The 19,946-nt window shown below is 38.2% G+C and overlaps 1 protein-coding gene across 6 annotated transcripts in view; it reads left to right on the top strand.

Annotated features, from left to right (window-relative positions):
* Nucleotides 1-19,946, top strand: part of TPR (translocated promoter region, nuclear basket protein) — a 73,278-nt gene that overhangs the window by 9,662 nt on the left and 43,670 nt on the right. For all 6 annotated transcript variants that reach the window (XM_073356694.1, XM_073356693.1, XM_073356692.1 and 3 more), the window contains exons 8-21: nucleotides 1,733-1,813; nucleotides 4,834-4,921; nucleotides 5,453-5,593; nucleotides 6,317-6,408; nucleotides 8,526-8,723; nucleotides 9,352-9,459; nucleotides 10,101-10,327; nucleotides 13,842-14,005; nucleotides 14,279-14,418; nucleotides 14,511-14,659; nucleotides 15,670-15,832; nucleotides 16,390-16,524; nucleotides 17,422-17,562; nucleotides 17,734-17,902. In XM_073356694.1, coding sequence (XP_073212795.1) covers nucleotides 1,733-1,813; nucleotides 4,834-4,921; nucleotides 5,453-5,593; nucleotides 6,317-6,408; nucleotides 8,526-8,723; nucleotides 9,352-9,459; nucleotides 10,101-10,327; nucleotides 13,842-14,005; nucleotides 14,279-14,418; nucleotides 14,511-14,659; nucleotides 15,670-15,832; nucleotides 16,390-16,524; nucleotides 17,422-17,562; nucleotides 17,734-17,902 — 1,996 coding nt within the window. The remainder of the gene's footprint in view (nucleotides 1-1,732; nucleotides 1,814-4,833; nucleotides 4,922-5,452; nucleotides 5,594-6,316; nucleotides 6,409-8,525; nucleotides 8,724-9,351; nucleotides 9,460-10,100; nucleotides 10,328-13,841; nucleotides 14,006-14,278; nucleotides 14,419-14,510; nucleotides 14,660-15,669; nucleotides 15,833-16,389; nucleotides 16,525-17,421; nucleotides 17,563-17,733; nucleotides 17,903-19,946) is intronic.

Genomic DNA, 19,946 nt, shown 5'->3' with positions numbered 1-19,946 from the left:
TACTACTCTCTTTCTTTGAGCAAAGGTGGGTGGGAAGAGGATAGAAGTTTAAGAAAGCTTTTACTTTGGGCCAACAGCTTCCAGCCTCCAACTTTTATAAAAGTTCCATATAATTTTTTTTTTTTTTTTGAACTAATATTCGCCACTCAAATGTTGCAGCTTTTGGAAGTGTATGAAAGCCTAAAAATGAAATTGACTGGCATATTTTCATTCTCCATGCTGAGAGAAGTGCAAAGAGTAAAACTAGTACTCCTTTTCTTTTTGCGAATACAGACTAACACGGCTGCTACTCTGAAACCTGGAAAAGAAATGTAGAACAAACTAGGTCTCTTGATTCTTTTGTAATAAGCCAATAGCACATATGATTGAAACATTGATAAAGAAATGTAAAAGTGTTCTTTTAATGGTTTGTGCCACAGCCTGAATTTTGCTTTTTCATTTGTATGTATCATTTATGTGAGGAATCATGTTTTCTCAAAAGTAAATTAAAATTGGCTGGTTCTAGAAAAAAGTCAGACTTCTGATGGGGGAAAAAAAATCTCATTCAGTAGCTTGCCCTTTTCCACATTATTTGGTCTGTACTACTGTATATCTGAGGAAACATTTTTGTTTTTGAACTTCTGTGTATTCTAACAGCCACAGTATAATTCTTAAACTTATAAAAACCTCACTTTGAACATAAGAACTGCCATGCTGAGTCAGACAAATGGTCCATCTATCCCAGTATCCTGTCTTCCGACAGTGGCCAGTGCCAGTTCTTCAGAGAAAATGAACAGAACCGGGGAATTATTTAGTGATCCATCCCCTGTTGTCCAGTCCTTGTTTCTGGCAGTCAGAGGTTAAGGGAAACCCAGAATGTGGGGTTGCACTGCTGACCATCTTGGCCAAGAGCCATTGGTGGACCTATCTTCCATCAATTTATCTAAATTTTTTTTTAATCCAGTTATACTTTTGGCCTTCACAACATCCCCTGGCAACAAGTTCTACAGGCTGACTGTGCATTGTGTGAATACCTACATGTTTTTTTTAAACTTGCTGCTTATTAATTTCATTGGGTGACCCTTGGTTCCTGTGTTATGTCCTTATTTACTTTCTCCACACCAGTCATGATTTTATAGACTTCTATCATATCCCCCCAGTCATTGTTGCTTCTCTAAGATGCACAGTCCATCTTTTTAATCTCTCCTCATGTGGAAGTTGTTCCATCCCCTTTATCGTTTTTGTTGCCCTTCTCTGTACCTCTTCCTGTTCTAATATACCTTTCTTGAAATGGGACAGCCAGAACAGTATTCAAGTTGTAGGCATACCGTAAATTTATATAGTGCCCTTATATTTTCTGCTTTTATTTTATTCCTTTCCTAATGGTTCCTGCTGTTCCTTTAGCTTTTTTGACTGTTGCTGCACATTGAGAAGACGTTGTCAGAGAACTAGCCACAATGACTCTAAGATCTTTCTTGAGCAGCAATAACTAATTTAGAATCCATCATTTGGATTCAATTGGGATTGTTTGCAAATGTGCATTACTTTGCACTTAACCAACACTGAATTTTGTTTGCCATTTTGTTGTCCCGTCACCCAGTTTCGTGAGATCCCTTTGTAACTCTTTGCCGTCAGCTTTAGACTTAACTGTCTTGAGTAATTTAATATTGTCTGCAAACTTTGCCACCTCAGTGGCTTGCAATTCAGTTGAAACAGAACCAGTACTATGAATTCATGTTTTTTTATTCATCAGGCAAAAGAACAGCAAGCTGGTATGGAAGAAAGATTCCATAATGAACTAAATGCCCACATAAAGTTATCTAACTTGTACAAGGTAAGTTTGGGGATGTTGGGTACATTCATATTAGAATTATATGGAAGTAGGTCCAGGGTTTGGAGTGTGATACAGGTCAGGCTATTTTCCCAGAGCTATGTTTCTGCCTATATAAAGTGTTAATGTGAGATGGGAGGATGGTTCTCTTCCATAATCCTCCGAAGTCCTGTTTAGTTTCTTCTGGCCAATAGGATAGTGATTTTTATCACATGCATTTTCACTAAAAGGAACAGATCTCTCAAAAACTTCATAGACAGCATTAGGACACTATGCATAGATTTGCTCTGATATGTTGAAAGAAGGATATGGAAGAATAAGCTTGGGTTCATAGAATCATAGAATAACAGAGTTGGAAGGGACCTCTGGAGGCCATCTAGTCCAACCCCCTGCCGAGAGCAGGACCAATCCCCAACTAAATCATCCCAGCCAGGGCTTTGTCAAGCCTGACCTTAAAAACTTCTAAGGAAGGGAATTCCACCACCTCCCTAGGTAACGCATTCCAGTGTTTCACCACCCTCCTAGTGAAAAAGTTTTTCCTAATATCCAACCTAAACCTCCCCCACTGCAACTTGAGACCATTACTCCTTGTCCTGTCGTCTGCTATCACTGAGAATAGTCTAGATCCATCCTCTTTGGATCCACCTTTCAGGTAGTTGAAAGCAGCTATCAAATCCCCCCTCATTCTTCTCTTCTGTAGACTAAACAATCCCAGTTCCCTCAGCCTCTCCTCATAACTCATGTGTTCCAGTCCCCTAATCATTTTTGTTGCCCTTCGCTGGACTCTCTCCAATTTATCCACATCCTTCTTGAAGTGTGGGGCCCAAAACTGGACACAGTACTCCTGATGAGGCCTCACCAATGTCGAATAGAGGGGAACGATCACGTCCCTCGATCTGCTGGCATGCCCCTACTTATACACCCCAAAATGCCATTGGCCTTCTTGGCAACAAGGGCACACTGTTGACACATATCCAGCTTCTCGTCCACTGTCACCCCTAGGTCCTTCTCTGCAGAACTGCTGCCTAGCCATTCGGTCCCTAGTTTGTAGCGGTGCATTGGATTCTTCTGTCCTAAGTGCAGAACTCTGCACTTGTCCTTGTTGAACCTCATCAGGGTTGGGCAGCTGATGTGGCCAAATGCCTGAAATGACCCTAACTTTGTAGGTGGTGGTAATGATGGTGTTATATTTCACACTGCATTTAAAATCTTACCTTTTTGTAATCTACTGGACTACCATCCTACACATGTAATTAGTCAAGGAGCTGACTGAGGAGGTATCTGACCCATTAGCGATTATCTTCAAAAAGTCATGAAAGTTGGGAGAGATTCCAGAGGACTGGAAAGGGGCAAATATAGAGTCAATCTATAAAAAGGGAAATAATGTCAACCCCGAGGAATTACAGACCAGTCAGTTAAACTTCAGTACCTGGAATGATAATGGAGCAAATAATTAAACAATTAATTTCCAAACACCTAGAGGATAATAAGGTGATAAGTAAAGTCAGCATGGATTTGTCAAGAACAAATTGTGTCAAACCAACATAATAGCTTTCTTTGACAGGGTAACAAGCCTTGTGGATGGGGGGAAAGCGGTCATCAACTGTTGCCAAAAAGCAAACATAATTCTGGGATGTATTAGCAGGAGTGTTGTATTCAAGACATGAGAAGTAATTCTTCCACTGTACTCCACATTGATTAGGCCTCAACTAGAGTATTATGTCCAGTTCTGGGTGCCACATTTCAGGAAAGATGTGGTTTGTTTAGTGTAGAGAAGAGATGACTGAGAGGGGACATAAGTTTTCAAGTTCATAAAAGGTTGTTACAATGGGGAGGGAGAAAAATTATTCTCTTTAACCCCTGAGGATAGGACAAGAAGCAATGGGCTTAAACTGCCCTTGCTGTAATTTAGGTTGGATATTAGGAAAAGCTTCCTAACTATCAGGGTGGTTAAGCACTGGAATAAATTGTCTAGGGAGGTTGTAGAATCTCCATCATTGGAGATTTTTAAGAGCAGGTTAGACAAATACCTGGCAGGAATTATCTAAATAATAAGTCCTGCCCTGAGTGCAGGAGAACTGGACTAGATGACCTCTCAAGGTCCCTTCCAGGCCTATGATTCTCTGAAGTATGTGTATGTATATTTATATTTAATAATATATAAATAGAAGTTTGCTTCTATTTTTAAGTATGAAAAAATAAATATTTGCTTAACAAGGTTCATTATGCATGAGGTTTTTATGAAAACAAATTTTGTTTACAAGAAAAATCTACAAAAAATTTAACTGGCCTCTAATTTTCATGTCACAGTTTTTGAGTGTCCCTCTTATATAGGGCCGGATTTGCAGAGTTGCTGAGCATCCACAGTGTCTATAGACTTCAACCGGAATTGTGGTTTCTCATCATCTCTGAAAATTAGATCCTAGCAGTCTAAATCTGGGCACGCAAAATTAGAGGCAAGTTTTAGAGAGGTGTGGGCCTTAATTTCTTTCTGCTTCACTTGCTCTCCCTTTAAAATGGAGGATAATGTCTTTTCACAGCAGTGTTACAAAGCAGTAATTCTATTGTTTGTACAGCAAATCACACTGAGATCCTCAAAAGAAGGAGCTATTCAAGTGAAAAGTATAGTATAAATACTAACTTGCCAAAAACATTTATATCTAAGAATGAAACCTCATACTTCAGAAAAAGTTGATTTTTTGAATTTTCAGAAAATTTGATTTTTTTATACAAAGCCGGCCCCCTAAAAATACTGCTGAAATACAGCCATGCAAACATGTTAAATAACTTTGGTTATGTCAACAACTGACCATTTTCCTCTAAAATGGGGAGTTAGCACCTGAATTTCAAGACCCTTCATTACAGTATTGTTGGGACTTACACTCCGGGACAACTGTTTCCAATTAGAGTAATACCTTGGTGTGTGTTACATATTTATACCAACATCTTGTTGATTCCTCTGAGGAGCTACCTTATTTGTAACTGTTCAATAACAAAAGATGAAATAATACACTTGTATTTAGAGTGCTGCGGATGATTCAGAAGCAAAGAGCAATGAGCTGACACGAGCAGTAGAGGAGCTGCACAAACTCTTGCAAGAAGCAGGTGAAGGTGAGAAGCTACTTGTAAGAGCTGCATAGTTTTTAATGGTTTTGTTTTCTGTTCCTGTTTAGTTAAACGGTTTCTGAGTAAAAACACCCCCAAAACAATGGCAGTTACGAAGGAAATTTTTTCAATATTCATCTGTGGGAAATGTTGTTAAAATGTCATGTTGAATTGTCTTGTAATAGTTATTTTATAACTTTAAAAAATATCTTCGTACATTCCTATGATATCTGAATGTACTTGTAGAATTTTCTTAATGTTATTGTGATTTTGAGAAGATATAATTTCTGCAGAAGGTCTTTAAAGAAATTTGACCTGTATCATCTTGTCATTCTCGTTATTTTAGACTGGCTTGTCCTAATCTTGCTGTTTAATTTTTAGCCCTCTTCTGTATTCAGCAGAACACCAGTTTATGCTTTCTTTCTAAGCTGAATGATTTAATGTCCTTCTCAGAGGACATTTAAGAAACCTTTTTAAAGATACTTTTGTATACTTCACTCTCTTTAAAGAGAGAAAAAAAATTATATGTAATTTTAGCTAACAAAGCAACAGAGGATCATTTGGCTGAGGTGGAGGAGTCTAAAACTGCAATGGAAAAAGAACTGAGAGAGAAGATTAGCAAGTTAGAGAAAGAACTGGAGAATGCTAATGATTTACTTTCCGCTACAAAACGTAAAGGTAGGATAACATTTGAACTGTTCATAAGTGCCAGATTTTATATATGAAGTAATTTTCAAAAAGGGTTTTTGCATTGCAATTTCTAAACCAAATAAGTGCACTGAATCTTCATCTTAAAACATATGATAGTATCTAGGGACAATATTATGTAGCAGAGATCAATCTAAATATATCTGCTACAGTCCAAATATCAGAGAAAACCAGTTACTGTTGTATTTTGTTTTAATTTTTTAAAATTTGGAAGGTAGCACTTTTTTTTTTCTTCTTTCACTCTACTAGAGTGTCACTTGTAGTTTGGCACAGTTGAGCTCTGCCAGCCATTGTATTTCAGGGGCATCCCTGCTATTTAAATTGTATGTTTACATTTTGTGATTGAAGACTCAAGAGTCTGACAATGAGATTTTTTTGAACACTTATAACTAGATTGGACAAAGCTCTATAGAATATATTATAAAGAACAATTTTGCACTAGAATTAGGTGTATTTTATTTCTAATTTCTAAGATTCTAGAACCACATGGAATTTTTTCCTAGTCGTTATTTTTGAGAAGGTTCATAACACCTTATTTGTAATGATTGTTGTCTGTGTACAGTATGTGTGTTTGTCTTTGAGCGTATGTGCATAGTATTTGTGTACTAGAAATAAAATGTAAGCATCTGTGGAATACTTTCTCTCTATTTTATGTATGATTTGACATATGTTTTGGGGTTTTGACTCATCCAGGAGCCATACTGTCTGAGGAAGAGCTGACAGCCATGTCTCCTACTGCTGCAGCAGTAGCTAAAGTGGTGAAACCTGGAATGAAGTTAACCGAGGTAGGTAGAGTTAGTTTATTATAAATTCATGACTCAAAATCCATTTATCTATTTGGGCCTTTGACTAAAATCTTTCTTACAACATTAACAACATGGATACAAAGTATTTACTCAGATGTCCCTGGCCCTAATCCATCAAAGCACTTCATCTCTGTTACACTTTGGAGGCTCACTCAGAACAGTAAGGGTTGTGTTTACTGCCTGCCCTAAACCCTGGGTGCTTCTGTGCTCTGCGGCTTTGGCTCAGAGTGCTGACACCATCAGCCTGCTTACAGCATAGTGACCTTACCCTGACTTCCACCAGCCTGGTTACCCCTTGCAGGATGACACCAAGACTCTTCCAGTCCTGAGTCTCCACAGAACAGTCTCTTTTGTACTACTCAGCTCCTCTCACTGTAGCACTCACAAACCGTATCAAGTTCACTGCTCCTTTAAGAGACAGTACACAGCACCAGCCTATTAGTTTGGCTAAGTATTTTACTCTTCAATTTGAAATGCTGCACTCATATGGTTGTGTAATAATACAAGATTAAGTTTATTAACAAAGAGTAGATATTTAAGTGGTGCCAAGTAGGAGGAATTGAGATAGTAATGGTTACAAACGAACAAAGGTAAAAATATGCTTCTAAGACTAAAATCTAACTTAACAGACTAGAATCTTTTTCATTCAAAGTAGTTTTCTCACCACAGTCATTCTTCCAGGATAGCTGGCCAGTCTCAAGCCAGGACCCAACATGGAACCCAGAGTCTGGTTTCTTTATCTCCTCAGGTGAAAGATGCCAAAATGGCTTTCTCTCTTTGCTCATATCCTCAAAGTTTATCTTTGTTTTCAAAGATAGGAAACCTTCCTTGCAGCTCAGGAAACTGATGCCATGTTAATTTTTGCAGTCTCCTCCCCCCCATCATGGCTTATCTACCCCAATTGCTAGTCGGTTGCTTTGTTTACCTTTTGTGTGACTATACTTCAGTTGCCTCTCCTTGCTCAGTTTACATTGGCAACACCATTCAAGCAAATGGAACCACATTCCTTTGTGCCTTAAACCCTACCTGCCGAGCACATTTTCAGAGCATATTTCCATCACAAATTTACAATTTTTCAAATATCACCCTGCACAATATTGTTAATGACCATCATGTTACCAGTTCGCATATGATACCTCACATGACACCAATTAGATACGGACTGTGATCACAGTGAGTTGGGGTACACTTACCCAGTCAGGCCTGCTGAGACTAACTGTTAGGTACCAGGGAGCCCCTTGGCTCCTGGGATGCTCTTAGGGTCACAATCACGTGATCTCAGTCAATGGGTTTACTCACATCCTTAAAGTTAAACACGTGCTAAAGTGTTTTGCTGGATCAGGGTCTTAGTGAGTTTAAAAAAGCAGTAATGTCAAGGGTTTTTTTGAAACATAAAAAGAGAGAGTGTTTCTTCAGTCCTGAAAATGTCATATCCAATCACATTTGAATCTGGTCATCGTTTTATTTGTGCACACCAGTTTTTTACAGTAGAGCTTTTCCTTCTGTCACCGTCATAAGGGATGCTCAGAATGTGTCAAAATACACTGAACTTTAAAGTGTTCTCTATGATGGAACTAATTGTACTTTTGTAGGAAGAATGGATTTAGTTGTATGATATATTTTTTCATCTTTCTTTTCTCGTTCTTTCCTTTTCTCCAACCACTGAAGATATTGGTTCCAAAATGAAACTTTTGTTTGTTGCTAAACTTGGTATTACTAAGGTTTTTATTGCTTGATCTGCCATCTATGAATTTTGATCTATGTCAAATATCTAGTTAGAACATATTTAAGATTTGCCCTTTTTCATTTTGTATAGAATTACATTGCTGTAGTTACACTAGAACTTGAAAAATGGCAAATATTTAACAATAGGGACGATAACATCACAGAATATTTGCATCATAAACTAATATAAAGCTTAAACCAATTAGTTATTCAACTCAGTGAATGCAGTTGAAAAGATTACCTGAATATAAAATGTGTTACAGAACGTGATGTAAAACATGTATATCAAATGTGTGAAATAGTAATCATTAAATAAGTGTGTTTTGAGATGACTGGTTACACTTTTAAAAAAACATGTTTTCTTGACACAGCTTTACAATGCGTACGTGGAAACACAGGATCAGCTACTTCTGGAGAAGCTGGAAAATAAGAGAATTAATAAGTATTTAGATGAAATAGTACAGGAAGTGGAAGCCAAAGCACCAATTTTAAAACGGCAACGTGAAGAGTATGAACGGTCACAAAAAGCTGTAGCCAGTTTGTCTGCTAAGCTTGAACAAGCTATGAAGGTCAGTGTGGATATTAAAAAATAAATTTGTAAACATAAGTGAATGGATTCTACTAACTGATGTGTTGTGCAAAAGAAACTGTTTTGTGTTTTCCAGTTCTTGAGTGGTTATGGACAAGATTGTTCATGATCTCTGTTGCAGTTCTAGAACGGTGTGTTTACCTGTAGTCTTATGACCTTCTGTGAGAAGAAAACAAATTTATAACAAAGGCTTTACATATTTGATCTTAATTTGCAAGGGGGTACCAAAACAGGGAATTAATGAGTAACTAAGCAACATAGGATTTAGATTTCCAATTTCAATTAATTATCATGGAAATTGGGTTTCCAAATCCTTTAGGCAGCTTTGAAGAATCTCATCCTATAATTTTAGTGTGTGGCGTTACAAAAACTAATTAAAATATAATTTGCAAAAGTAATGATTTGGTTTCTTTTCATTTTGATTGTGGAAAAAGACAGACTCTAGTCTCAATTGAGAAAACAAATACTTGGTTGCCTTGAGGCACAATAGCTGTATTTTTTTACTAGTTATTTCACCATATTTGGCATGATCACTGTAGCAGGAAGTGTTAATCAATTCTGAGTTTGTAGATGTTTTATATAAAAGTTCATTTGGTTTTTTTTTATAGGAAATTCAGCGTTTGCAAGAGGACACTGATAAAGCCAATAAGCATGCTTCTGTACTGGAAAGAGAGAACCAAAGACTGGAAATACAAGTGAAAGACCTTTCACAGCAGGTTAGAACAAATATTACTCATTTCTTTTTCCTAATACAGTACTGGAGTGCTCTCACTCTTGTTAATTCAGTGATCAGTTGCTGTATTATACATTCTGAGATCGACTTTGTGAAGTACACCTCTGATGTTGCTGATGTCCTTAAAAGCATTTCCCTGGGGCGGTGTACTATTTCCGTTTCTGCTTATAAAATTAGATTAAGTCCAAATTATCAAAAGTTGAAGTCATCTTTGGGAGAACATGATGCATGTCTGACATGGAAAATTCCAATATGAATTGGATTTTGTTTGTGTGGGAGTGGAAGGTCAACTGATCGGAGCACAGGATTGTGAACCAGGAATACCTGAGTTCAAGCTCTATCTCTAACATGGATTCTGTAGCGTTGGACAAAGGACTGAACCTCTATCTCACTGTAAAATGAGGATAACTCCTACTAACCTCAAAGGGCTTTAGGGAAATTTAATTCATATTTGTAAAGAAAACTCTGCTATTCAATTTTAATTCTAGACAGAATACTTTATAGAAAGTTAGAAAATACAGAACTTTCAAGTGTTTTGCTTCTAAACAGTTTGTCTGTAAAAAAATACATTTTTAAAACCAAATGTAAGTTACAGTTTTATAACCTCTGAATGTTCTTTTTCAGGTGAGAGTGCTTTTAATGGAACTTGAGGAAGCCAGAGGCAATCATGTAATTCGTGATGAAGAAGTGAGCTCTGCTGACATCAGTAGCTCTTCTGAAGTAATATCCCAGCATCTCGTCTCCTACAGAAATATTGAGGAACTTCAGCAGCAGAATCAGCGTCTCTTGGTGGCTCTTCGGGAGCTTGGGGAGGCTAGAGAAAGGGAGGAACAAGAAACAACTTCATCTAGGTAAACGTTCCTCCTTCAGCAAAGTTTTCATACTTGCCAGTAACATGACATGAAAATAAAGGGCTTAATCTGCAGCAAGGTAGATTTAGGTCAGTTACTAGGAAAAACTTTCTAACTATAATGATAGTTAAACTCTGGAATAAGCTTCCAAGGGAGGTTGTGAAATTCCCGTCATTGGAAGGTTTTTAAAATCAGGTTTTTAAAATTGGTTTGTTTTTCCTAAAGTTAATTAAGTGTTTTAGGAAAAATTGCACTGAGGCCGCCAAAAAATTTGTTGAGAACTCCTGATCTAGACCATTCCTGACAGTTGTTGGTCTAACCTGCTCTTAAAAATATCCAATGATGGAGATTCCACAACCTCCCTAGGCAATTTATTCCAGTGCTTAACTACCCTGATAATTAAGAAGTTTTTCCTAATGTTCAACCTAAGCCTCCCTTGCTGCAATTTAAGCCCATTGTTGTTAAGAAACAAGTTTTCTCCCTCCTCCTTGTAATAATTTTTTATGTACTTGAAAACTGTTATCATGTCCCCTCTGTCTTCTCTTTTCCAGACTAAACAAACCCAGTTTTTTCAATCTTCCCTCATAGGTCATGTTTTCTAACCTTTAATAATTTTTATAGCTCTTCTCTGGACTTTCTCCAGTTTGTCCACATCTTTCCTGAAATGTAGCACCCAGGACTGGATGCAATACTCCAGTTGAGGCCTAGTCAGTGCAGAGTTAGCAGAAGAATTACTTCTCATGTCTTGCCTACAACATTCCTGTTAATATACCCCAGAATGATGTTCGCTTTTTTTGCAACAGCGTTACGCTGTTGACTCATATTTAGCTTGTGGTCCACTATAACCCCCAGATCCCTTTCCGCAGTACTCCGGGGCAGTCATTTCCCATTTTGTTTGTGGAACTGATTGTTCCTTGTTAAGTGGAGTACTTTGCATTTGTCCTTATTGAATTTAATCCTATTTACTTCAGACCATTTCTCTAGTTTGTCCAGATCATTTTGAATTATAATCCCAGTCTCCAAAGCATTTGCCACTCCTCCCAGCTTGGTATTGTCTGCAAACTTTATAAGGGTACTCTGTATGCCATTACCTAAATCAGGGGTGGCCAACCTGAGCCTGAGAAGGAGCCAGAATTGACCAATGTACCAAAGAGCCATAGTAATATGTCAGCAGCCCCCTATCAGCTCCCCCACCCCGCTCCCAGTGCCTCCCACCCACCAGCAGCTCCACTGATGAGTGCCTCCCCTTCCCTCCTCGCACCTCCCGATCAGCTTTTTCGTGACGTGGGGCGGGGGAGGAGGAGTGAGGGCAATGCAGGCTCAGGGGAGGGAGCAGGAAGGGGTGGAGTGAGGGCAGGGTCTGTGGCAGAGCCAGGGGTTGAGCAGTGAGAACCCCCCGGCATATTGGAAAATTGGCACCTGTAGCTCCAGGTCTGAAGTCAGTGCCTATACAAGTGCATATTAACTTCTGAAGAGCCACATGTGGCTCCAGAGCCACAGGTTGGTTACGCCGATCTAAATCATTGATGAAGATGTTGAACAGAACTGGACTGAAAACTGATCCCTGCGGGACTCCACTCATTATGCCCTTCCAGCATGACTGTGAACCACTGATAACTACTCTGGGAATGGTTTTCCAACCAGTTTTGCACCCACCTTATAGTAGTTCCATCTAGATTGCATTTCCCTAGTTTGTTTATGAGGTCATGCGAGACAGTATCAAAATGTTAATCAAGTCAAGATATACCATGTCTACCGCTTTCCCCCCCATCCACAAGATTTGTTACCCTGTCAAAGAAGGCTATCAGGTTGGTATGACAGGATTTGTCCTTGACAAATCCATGCTGACTGTTACTTATCACCTTGTTGTTTTCTAGATGTTTGCAAATTGATTGCTTAATTATTTGCTTCATTATCTTTCCAGGTACTGAAGTTAAGCTGACCAGTCTGTAATTCCCCGGGTTGTTCTCATTTCCCTTTTTATAGATTGGCACAAAATATGCCCTTTTCCAGTCTTCTGGAATCTCTCCTGTTTTCCATGACTTTCAAAGATAATTGCTAATGGGTCAGCTATCACTTCAGTCAGCTCCTTTAGTACCCTGTAGGATGGATTTAATCAGGCCCTGGTGACTGGAAGACATCTAAAATGTCTCAGTAATTTTTAACTTCTTCTTTCCCTATTTTAGCCTCTGATCCTTCCTCATTTTCACTGACATTCACTATGTTAGATGTCCAATCACCACCAACCTTCTTAGTGAAAACCAAAACAAAGAAGTCATTAAGCACCTCTGCCATTTCTACATTTTCTTTTATTGTTTTTCCCCCGTCATTGAGTAATGGGCCTACTTTGTCCTTGGTTTTCCTCTTGCTTCTAATGTATTTGTAGAATGTTTTATTGTTATCCTTTATGTCTCTAGCTACTTTGATCTCGTTTTGTGCCTTGGCCTTTCTAATTTTGTCCCTACATACTTGCGCTATTTGTTTATATTCATCCTTTGTAATTTGACATATTTTCCACTTTTTGTAGGACTTTCTTGTATTTCCTGGTTAGGACAGGGTGGTCTCCTGGTTAAGCCAAGGTGGTCTCTTGCCATACTTCCTATATTTCCTACACAGTGGGTTAGTTTCCTCTTATGCCCTTAATAATGTCTCTTTGAAAAACTGCCAACCGTCTTCAAATCTGTCTCTTGCCTCCATAAAGTTACAGGTGCTTTGAAACTATGTGAAGAAAACCTAAATAATAGCAAAACCTCCAAACCTGTGGCCTACACATAGTGGATGCTCATGGAAGGTGAAAAAATCCCATCTCTTAAGCGGGTCCGTGATATGGGGACCAATGCCAATCAGCCAAAGCCTAGAGCAGTGGTGGGCAACCTGTGGCCTGTGTGGCCTGTTAGCTGATTGAGGGCCACGAGACATTTTGAGGACATGGACCATCAGCAGGCACAGACCCCCACAGCTCCAAGTGCAGGAATTTATTTCTTTGTATTATCCAATTTATCGCCTGTCAATATATGTGGGAAGGGGCACCCAGCCAATTGACTGGCATATAGCCCTCCCCCGTCTTAAGAGAAGGGAATCTCCATTTCCCCTGTCAGATTAATCAGTGGCATAGCGGGACATATTTTGTATTTGCTAAATGGATTGCATGTTTCTATGTTGTCAGTTTAACAAGGTACTGTAATTATACCCAAAATTTAAAACAACTGAGAGCTCAAATAAGATGAGCAATAGGACATCTGCCAATACGTGACTGACTAAGCCAGGCAGTCATGTTTGCTCACTTTTTAAAAGAAAAATTGTTCAAGTCCAAGGGCCTTGTCCAGTCCATGTATCTTTGCTCAGAACTCCCAGTGATACTAATTAAAGTTCCAAGGATGGACTAAACAGTTTTGAAGGCCTATTGTGATTAAATAGTTTAAATGCTTCTGTAAAAATGCCATCATGGCTAATAATAATTGCTGTCTAAATACAGTTAAAAAGAAAACAAAATCCTGTCTTTTCTCTGTTTCAGAATTTCTGAGCTGCAGAGTCAACTTGAGGAAGCCATCCATGAGTTAGAGAAACTGCGTGAAGCACGTCATGTTCAGATGCAGCTTGTAGACTCTATAGTTCGTCAGCGTGATATGTACCGTGTACTGTTAGCTCAGACAACTGGAGTTGTCATTCCAGTGCAAGGTTAGGCTTGTGTTAGCAACTCATAAGTTTCCACATGTCAAAGAACTTCACAGTAGTTGATAGCTTTCTAAAATGATGCATAGAGAGGATTGGAACCTTTTTTTAGTTGGTCTGTGTTGTTCAGTGTTTATCGTTAGATGGCATATGGAAAATATGAAATATATAAGTTTTTTGCTCTAAGAACTCCTAGCCTTCCCAACACCAAGTGACTGAGATTCAATCTTCTGTTTGTATATTTGGTGGTTTTAAAATGTAGTTTTTATTTTTATAAAGCTTCAAGTATGTTGCCAGAGGAAATTTCTTTTACATCAACCCCAAAACGTTCAGGTATGCCTCAGGCCATGTCAACTCCTGCTCCAGTGTCAATGACTGAGTCAGTAGAAGCAGTAGAGGCTAAGGCTGCACTTAAACAGGTAAACTGTATTTTTTTCGGTAAACATTTCAAATAATTTGTGTTTTTCACCATGTAATCTTCTTAATGATTGTTCCTTAATGCTTACTGTAGCTGCGGGAAGTTTTTGAGAACTACAGAAAAGAAAAGGCAGAGAATGACAAGCTGCTAAATGAACAAAATGAAAAACTTCAGGAGCAAGTCACAGACTTGCGGTCACAGAATGCTAAGATGTCCACCCAACTTGAATTTGCCTCCAAACGGTAATTTGGTGTTTATTACATTTCCAAATAGAACTCCATTTTCTTGTCTTACATGTGAGAAAACAAGCTAATTGCTTGGTGTTAGACTATATAGCATGTTTGTTGATATGAACTGCTAATAAAATACCCTTGTTTCCAATTGAGTGAGAAGGCAGTTGCCACACAGGCAAATTTAGGTGCATTGTTACATGGCTACTTTATAATTCCGCAAAAAGCCCAAAATGGACAGCATGTTGCTACTCAAAAAAAAAAAAAAGTGCCAGTGTTACTTAATCCAAAGTGGGAACCCCTAATAAATTCTTTATTTAAAAATAAAAACCAAGAAATCCAACAAGGGAACAACCCAAACATGAAACTGTGGATCCTTTATTTGAAATACAACTTTCTGGGTTAAAGCCAAAGAGAGAGAGAGAGAAACTTTATGTTTTTAAAGCCAGAGGAGCTTCAACTAGTATTGAATAGAATAGTCAACTAGCCTGTCAGTGGAAGAGAAGTCTGTTTAGCTTTGTTAATTGGTCGTTATTTAAGAACTAGCCATACTTGCATGATAGATTTCAGAGTAACAGCCGTGTTAGTCTGTATTCGCAAAAAGAAAAGGAGTACTTGTGGCACCTTAGAGACTAACCAATTTCTTTGAGCATAAGCTTTCCTGAGCTTGCATCCGATGAAGTGAGTTGTAGCTCACGAAAGCTTATGCTCAAATAAATTGGTTAGTCTCTAAGGTGCCACAAGTACTCCTTTTCTACTTGCACGATATTAACTCAAATATTCAACATATTCAGAAACTTGATAAGAAATAGACTAGCACTTTAGAGAAAGCTATTTAATTTGCATTTACTTTTCCAATTCAGTTAATCTTTTACAAGGCTAATATCTCTGTAAATCATGCTTCAAACTGGTACATGTAAACATAGCATGTTCATGTGAGTGTATGCACCCTCCTTGTAATTCAGTGTAAGTCATTTAACTCAGGAATATAAAATACTTTTTTTTGTTTGTTCCATTTAAAGTTATGAGATGCTGCAGGACAATGTTGAGGGATATCGTCGAGAAATAACATCTCTTCAGGAGAGAACGCAAAAGCTCACAGCAACAACTCAAAAACAGGAACAGATAATTAATACCATGACCCAGGACTTAAGGGGAGCTAATGAAAAGCTGGCTATGGCAGAGGTGATTGTACAACATTTTCATGCAATCTGTATTCGTACACACTTCAAATTTAGTATAGTGACACAGTAAATTTGTATTCCATTGTCTTGAAAACTGTTAGAATTTGAACCAGTGCTTCACACCACCTGAAATTTCGGAATTCAGTAGTATCTAGTACTAAATCTCTTAAAACTTCGTCTTGTGAAAACACTGGCTGTTAAAATCATGTCCATGTTGGAACATGTGTGTGAGATATTTTGTTGACCATCACAAATACTTAGAGACTCAGTAAACTGTTCTAAGGGCTGTTGTTGTTTTTTTACTGATGAATAGAGTGAAGCTTTTGCTTTTGGTTAATGTTAGTCGGCTAGCTAAAGTTTTGTAATTCTAAAACTTATTTACTTAGATTGTTAAACTTCAGAAATTTAAGCCTGGTTACATTTAGAAGAGTACTTGACTGTTTATAATGTTTGTTTTTTCAAGAAGTTATACAGTAGGTAAATTTTGCCCAAATTAACTAATGCACAGATTTGCTGTTAAGATGCTAAATTTTCATTTGTAATTTTGCTCTTTTAAAGGTGAGAGCAGAGAACTTGAAAAAAGAGAAGGATATCTTGAAGATGGCTGAAGTTCGTCTGACCCAGCAGCGAGAATCTTTATTAGCTGAGCAAAGGGGACAAAATTTACTGCTTACTAATCTGCGAACTATTCAGGTATAATCAAATGCCATCTTTTTTGTTGGAAGCAAAAACCATGTGAACTGGAGACAGTCTTTTCAATTGATAACACTAAATGTGTAACACTTCATTTTGTCAGATCTTTCAGGAATTAGTATGATGACTTGGCATGTTCTATTCAGGGCTTTAAAAATACTGATGAAAATAGCATGTTTCAAGATATTATCCAATGCCTGATGAAATCATTGACTTCAATAAGCATTGGAACAGGCCATTAAACAGCAATCATTGTTTCAAGTCATAAACAAACATTCATTACTTGAATGTGTTACTTAGCAATTTCATCAGTGAGCAATAATACTGTTATCAGTATGGGCTTCGTTTTTGTGCACTTTTCAAAAGACAAGGAATTATTCTCCTTCCATTGATGATATAACTATTAAAATGCAACTGACTATAAATTGTGGATCAGATCAAAAAAGTGGTTACTTGTTTCTTATTAACTCCGACAAACTTGATTCTGGTGACTGCCTGACCTACTAATTTTGTTTTCCTGTTACACTGAGATGTGTTTAATACTTGGTTCATAAATAATTGCTTAAGATAACATTCCTAACAAATTCATCTTTAATGATGACTGAACGCTTGTTTAATAACACATCTTTTTTAAAATACATGCTGTTTGATTTGTGTAGTTACAAGAAAAATTTGGCAGGCACTATAAACTCGCTTTTCATGGTGATAACAAGTTCTGCTGTGTTAGTTGTAACATCTTGATACAGCATATTGTGTGGTGCATAATTTTTTGTGTGTGCGCGGGGGGGGTGAGGGTAACAGGAATGGTGTGGAGTTAACTCATACTAAGTGATTAGGATTTCTTCATTTGTCTGAATTGTTCCACATGGTAGCATTCACATTTCATGCTTTTATCAGGTGATATTGGAGAGGTCTGAGACAGAGACTAAACAAAGACTCAACAACCAGGTAGAGAAACTAGAGCGTGAGATATCCCAACTAAAGAAGAAACTAGAGAATGAGGTGGAACAAAGGCATGTGCTTACCAAAAACCAAGATGTGAGTACTTGTAAGCAATTTTTTCTAATTGGTGTTTAAGGGAAAAATAAATGAAATTGCTTACCAGCTTACAAGATCTGCTTAATCATTACATTGTTGTCTTGTATTAATTATGTTGGATTTTTGTGCAATGTGTCAGGTATTGCAGACTCAAGAACACTGCCTTTACAGGTTCATCTGTTGGATACTAAGAGACAACTTGAGACTGAAATGAACCGTCACCTTAACACAAAGGAACTGCTGAAGAATGCCCAAAAAGAGACTGCCACATTGAAACAGCAGCTGAATAATATTGAAGCTCAGTTAGCCTCCCAGACATCCCAGCAGGCTCCTGGTAAAGGTAAAGAGAAATGGTGACTTACTGAAACATTTACCAGTTTGAAAGCTGCCCAATGAAGGAGGAGACTAGAGTGAGTTATGTCCAGTGTTGTGTGTAAATCTAGGAATATAGTCTCTGAAATCAGAAAACCCCATTCTGATTACTCCAACATGTTCAGATACAGTTTGACCAATATGAGGTATAAAAGAATTCAGATGGACCCGACTTAAAAATAGGACAAATGAATAGGGCTCCTATGTAGACTTGAAAGCTTACCTTTTATGTGAAATGCTATTTCTTAAATACATCTGATCTTGTACTTCCTCATCCTCACCATCTAAATTAATTGCTTAGACCTCGGTAGTGGTCTTAGGGTAATGGGTGGAAATTTCTGAACTTGCATTTTATGTCATAATTGCAATGTAAGATTGTGGGTGAAATCCTGGTTCCGCATTGACTTCACTAGGGCCAGTGTTTTTGTCTTGTATCTTTTAAAGCTGCAGATTTTGTGATGTGTACTTTCAACAGGTAGCAACTAACTTTTTTAAAAGCCCTGTTTTCATGTATGCTTTAGTTGTGTGTTTAAGATGCAAGATTTTATGACATTTTGATTATGAATTTATTTTCATTTGTTCCACTGTGCAACATTTAGAAAAAACATATTAATATTTTTAGCAATAGTTACAGATGAGAAAGCACTTACCTCATGAGCTATTGCTTTTTATTTAGTGCTTAGGATTTTCTAAAAGAAAAATCCTTTTGGCTTGAAATTTTTCATGTTTGTTCTTAGCCTTAAAGGAAAACTTCTAATTCATTGGAAAATAATTTCGTTTGACTGTGTTTTAAAGAAATTTATGAATCTTGAAAATTCTTACTTGTTAAAAAAAAATACTTCTTTATTCCTCTATTACCCAAAAAAATTCTGAGTTTAAAAAATGTTCAAATTTAATGTGTACATTCTCCTCCAAATATGAAAGGGCACTTTATCTTTTAGAAGGGATGGTAAGATTATAAGTAGACACATGAAATTTGTTAAAGCTTTTTATAGTTTTTCATTCACTTTTGGGAAACTTTGTGTTACTTTGTTTTATCTATCCCAACAGGAGTAGTGGAGGGCCCTTCCATGGAGGGGTAGGGGGCTGAGGAAGTTCTCATGTCCCGTGGGGGGTGGGAGGCCTTGTGGGGTTTCAGGGTGAGCCCACCCAACATTCACCCTGCAGCAGCAGTTGTTCTTGCCCCATGGGGCTGAGTCCAGCTTCCCGTTCCAGGCATTGTGCCCTGGTGAACAGGGTTACAGCACCACTCAAGTTTTGCCTGGCCACCCCTCCATGGCAGTAGGAGGGCAGTTGGGCCAAATTTGAGCAAATAGTACTTCAAATTTGGGTTACAACACCACTCACTCAGATTTGGCCTGGAGACCCCATCACGTCATGACAGAAAGGTTGCTGGGCCAAGTCTGAGCAGCACTGCCACCCCATGCATCAGGTCACAATGCAGGGAACTGGGCCCAGCCCTGTGGGGCAGGAGCCACCCTTGCAGGGTGAGGTATTGGGTGGGAGGACACAGTTGCTTTATTTTCTTTTATGTACGTTTTTCATTTTATTTCGTGGGACTTCATATTTACAGAAATCACAGGGCTCTAATTATAAGGCTAGTCTTACCAGACTACCCTCGTGTATTGTCTCATCTCACTTCTCCCTTGCAGCACCACAAAAATTAATAAGTACAGCCAGGGTAATATCTGGTGAAATTAAGTTGCTTCCTGTGAAAATCACAAAGCAATGTCACTGCTCATCTTATCTTCAGAAAGTATATCTTGGACATAATTTACATCTTAAAGACTAGTTTATAAATTTATGCATTTTGTGACAAAGTTCCTCATCTACCTTGGTGGGTCTTGCACTTATTGGCGGATTTGCTCGCCTTGGAGCTTCACGGCAGCCCTTAGTTTGGCTGTTTTCGTGAACCCACAGTCCAGGTCAGCTCCTCCTGTGTCTGACCAGGAGTTGGGAGGTTTGGGGGGAACCCGGGCCCACCCTCTACTCCGGGTTCCAGCCCGGGGCCC

The sequence above is a fragment of the Lepidochelys kempii genome, chromosome 8 (genome assembly GCF_965140265.1).
Source record: "Lepidochelys kempii isolate rLepKem1 chromosome 8, rLepKem1.hap2, whole genome shotgun sequence".
Classification (NCBI taxonomy): Eukaryota; Metazoa; Chordata; order Testudines; family Cheloniidae; genus Lepidochelys; species Lepidochelys kempii.
The sequence above is the reverse complement of the archived record's forward strand: the minus strand, read 5'-3'. Positions and strand labels throughout refer to the sequence as shown.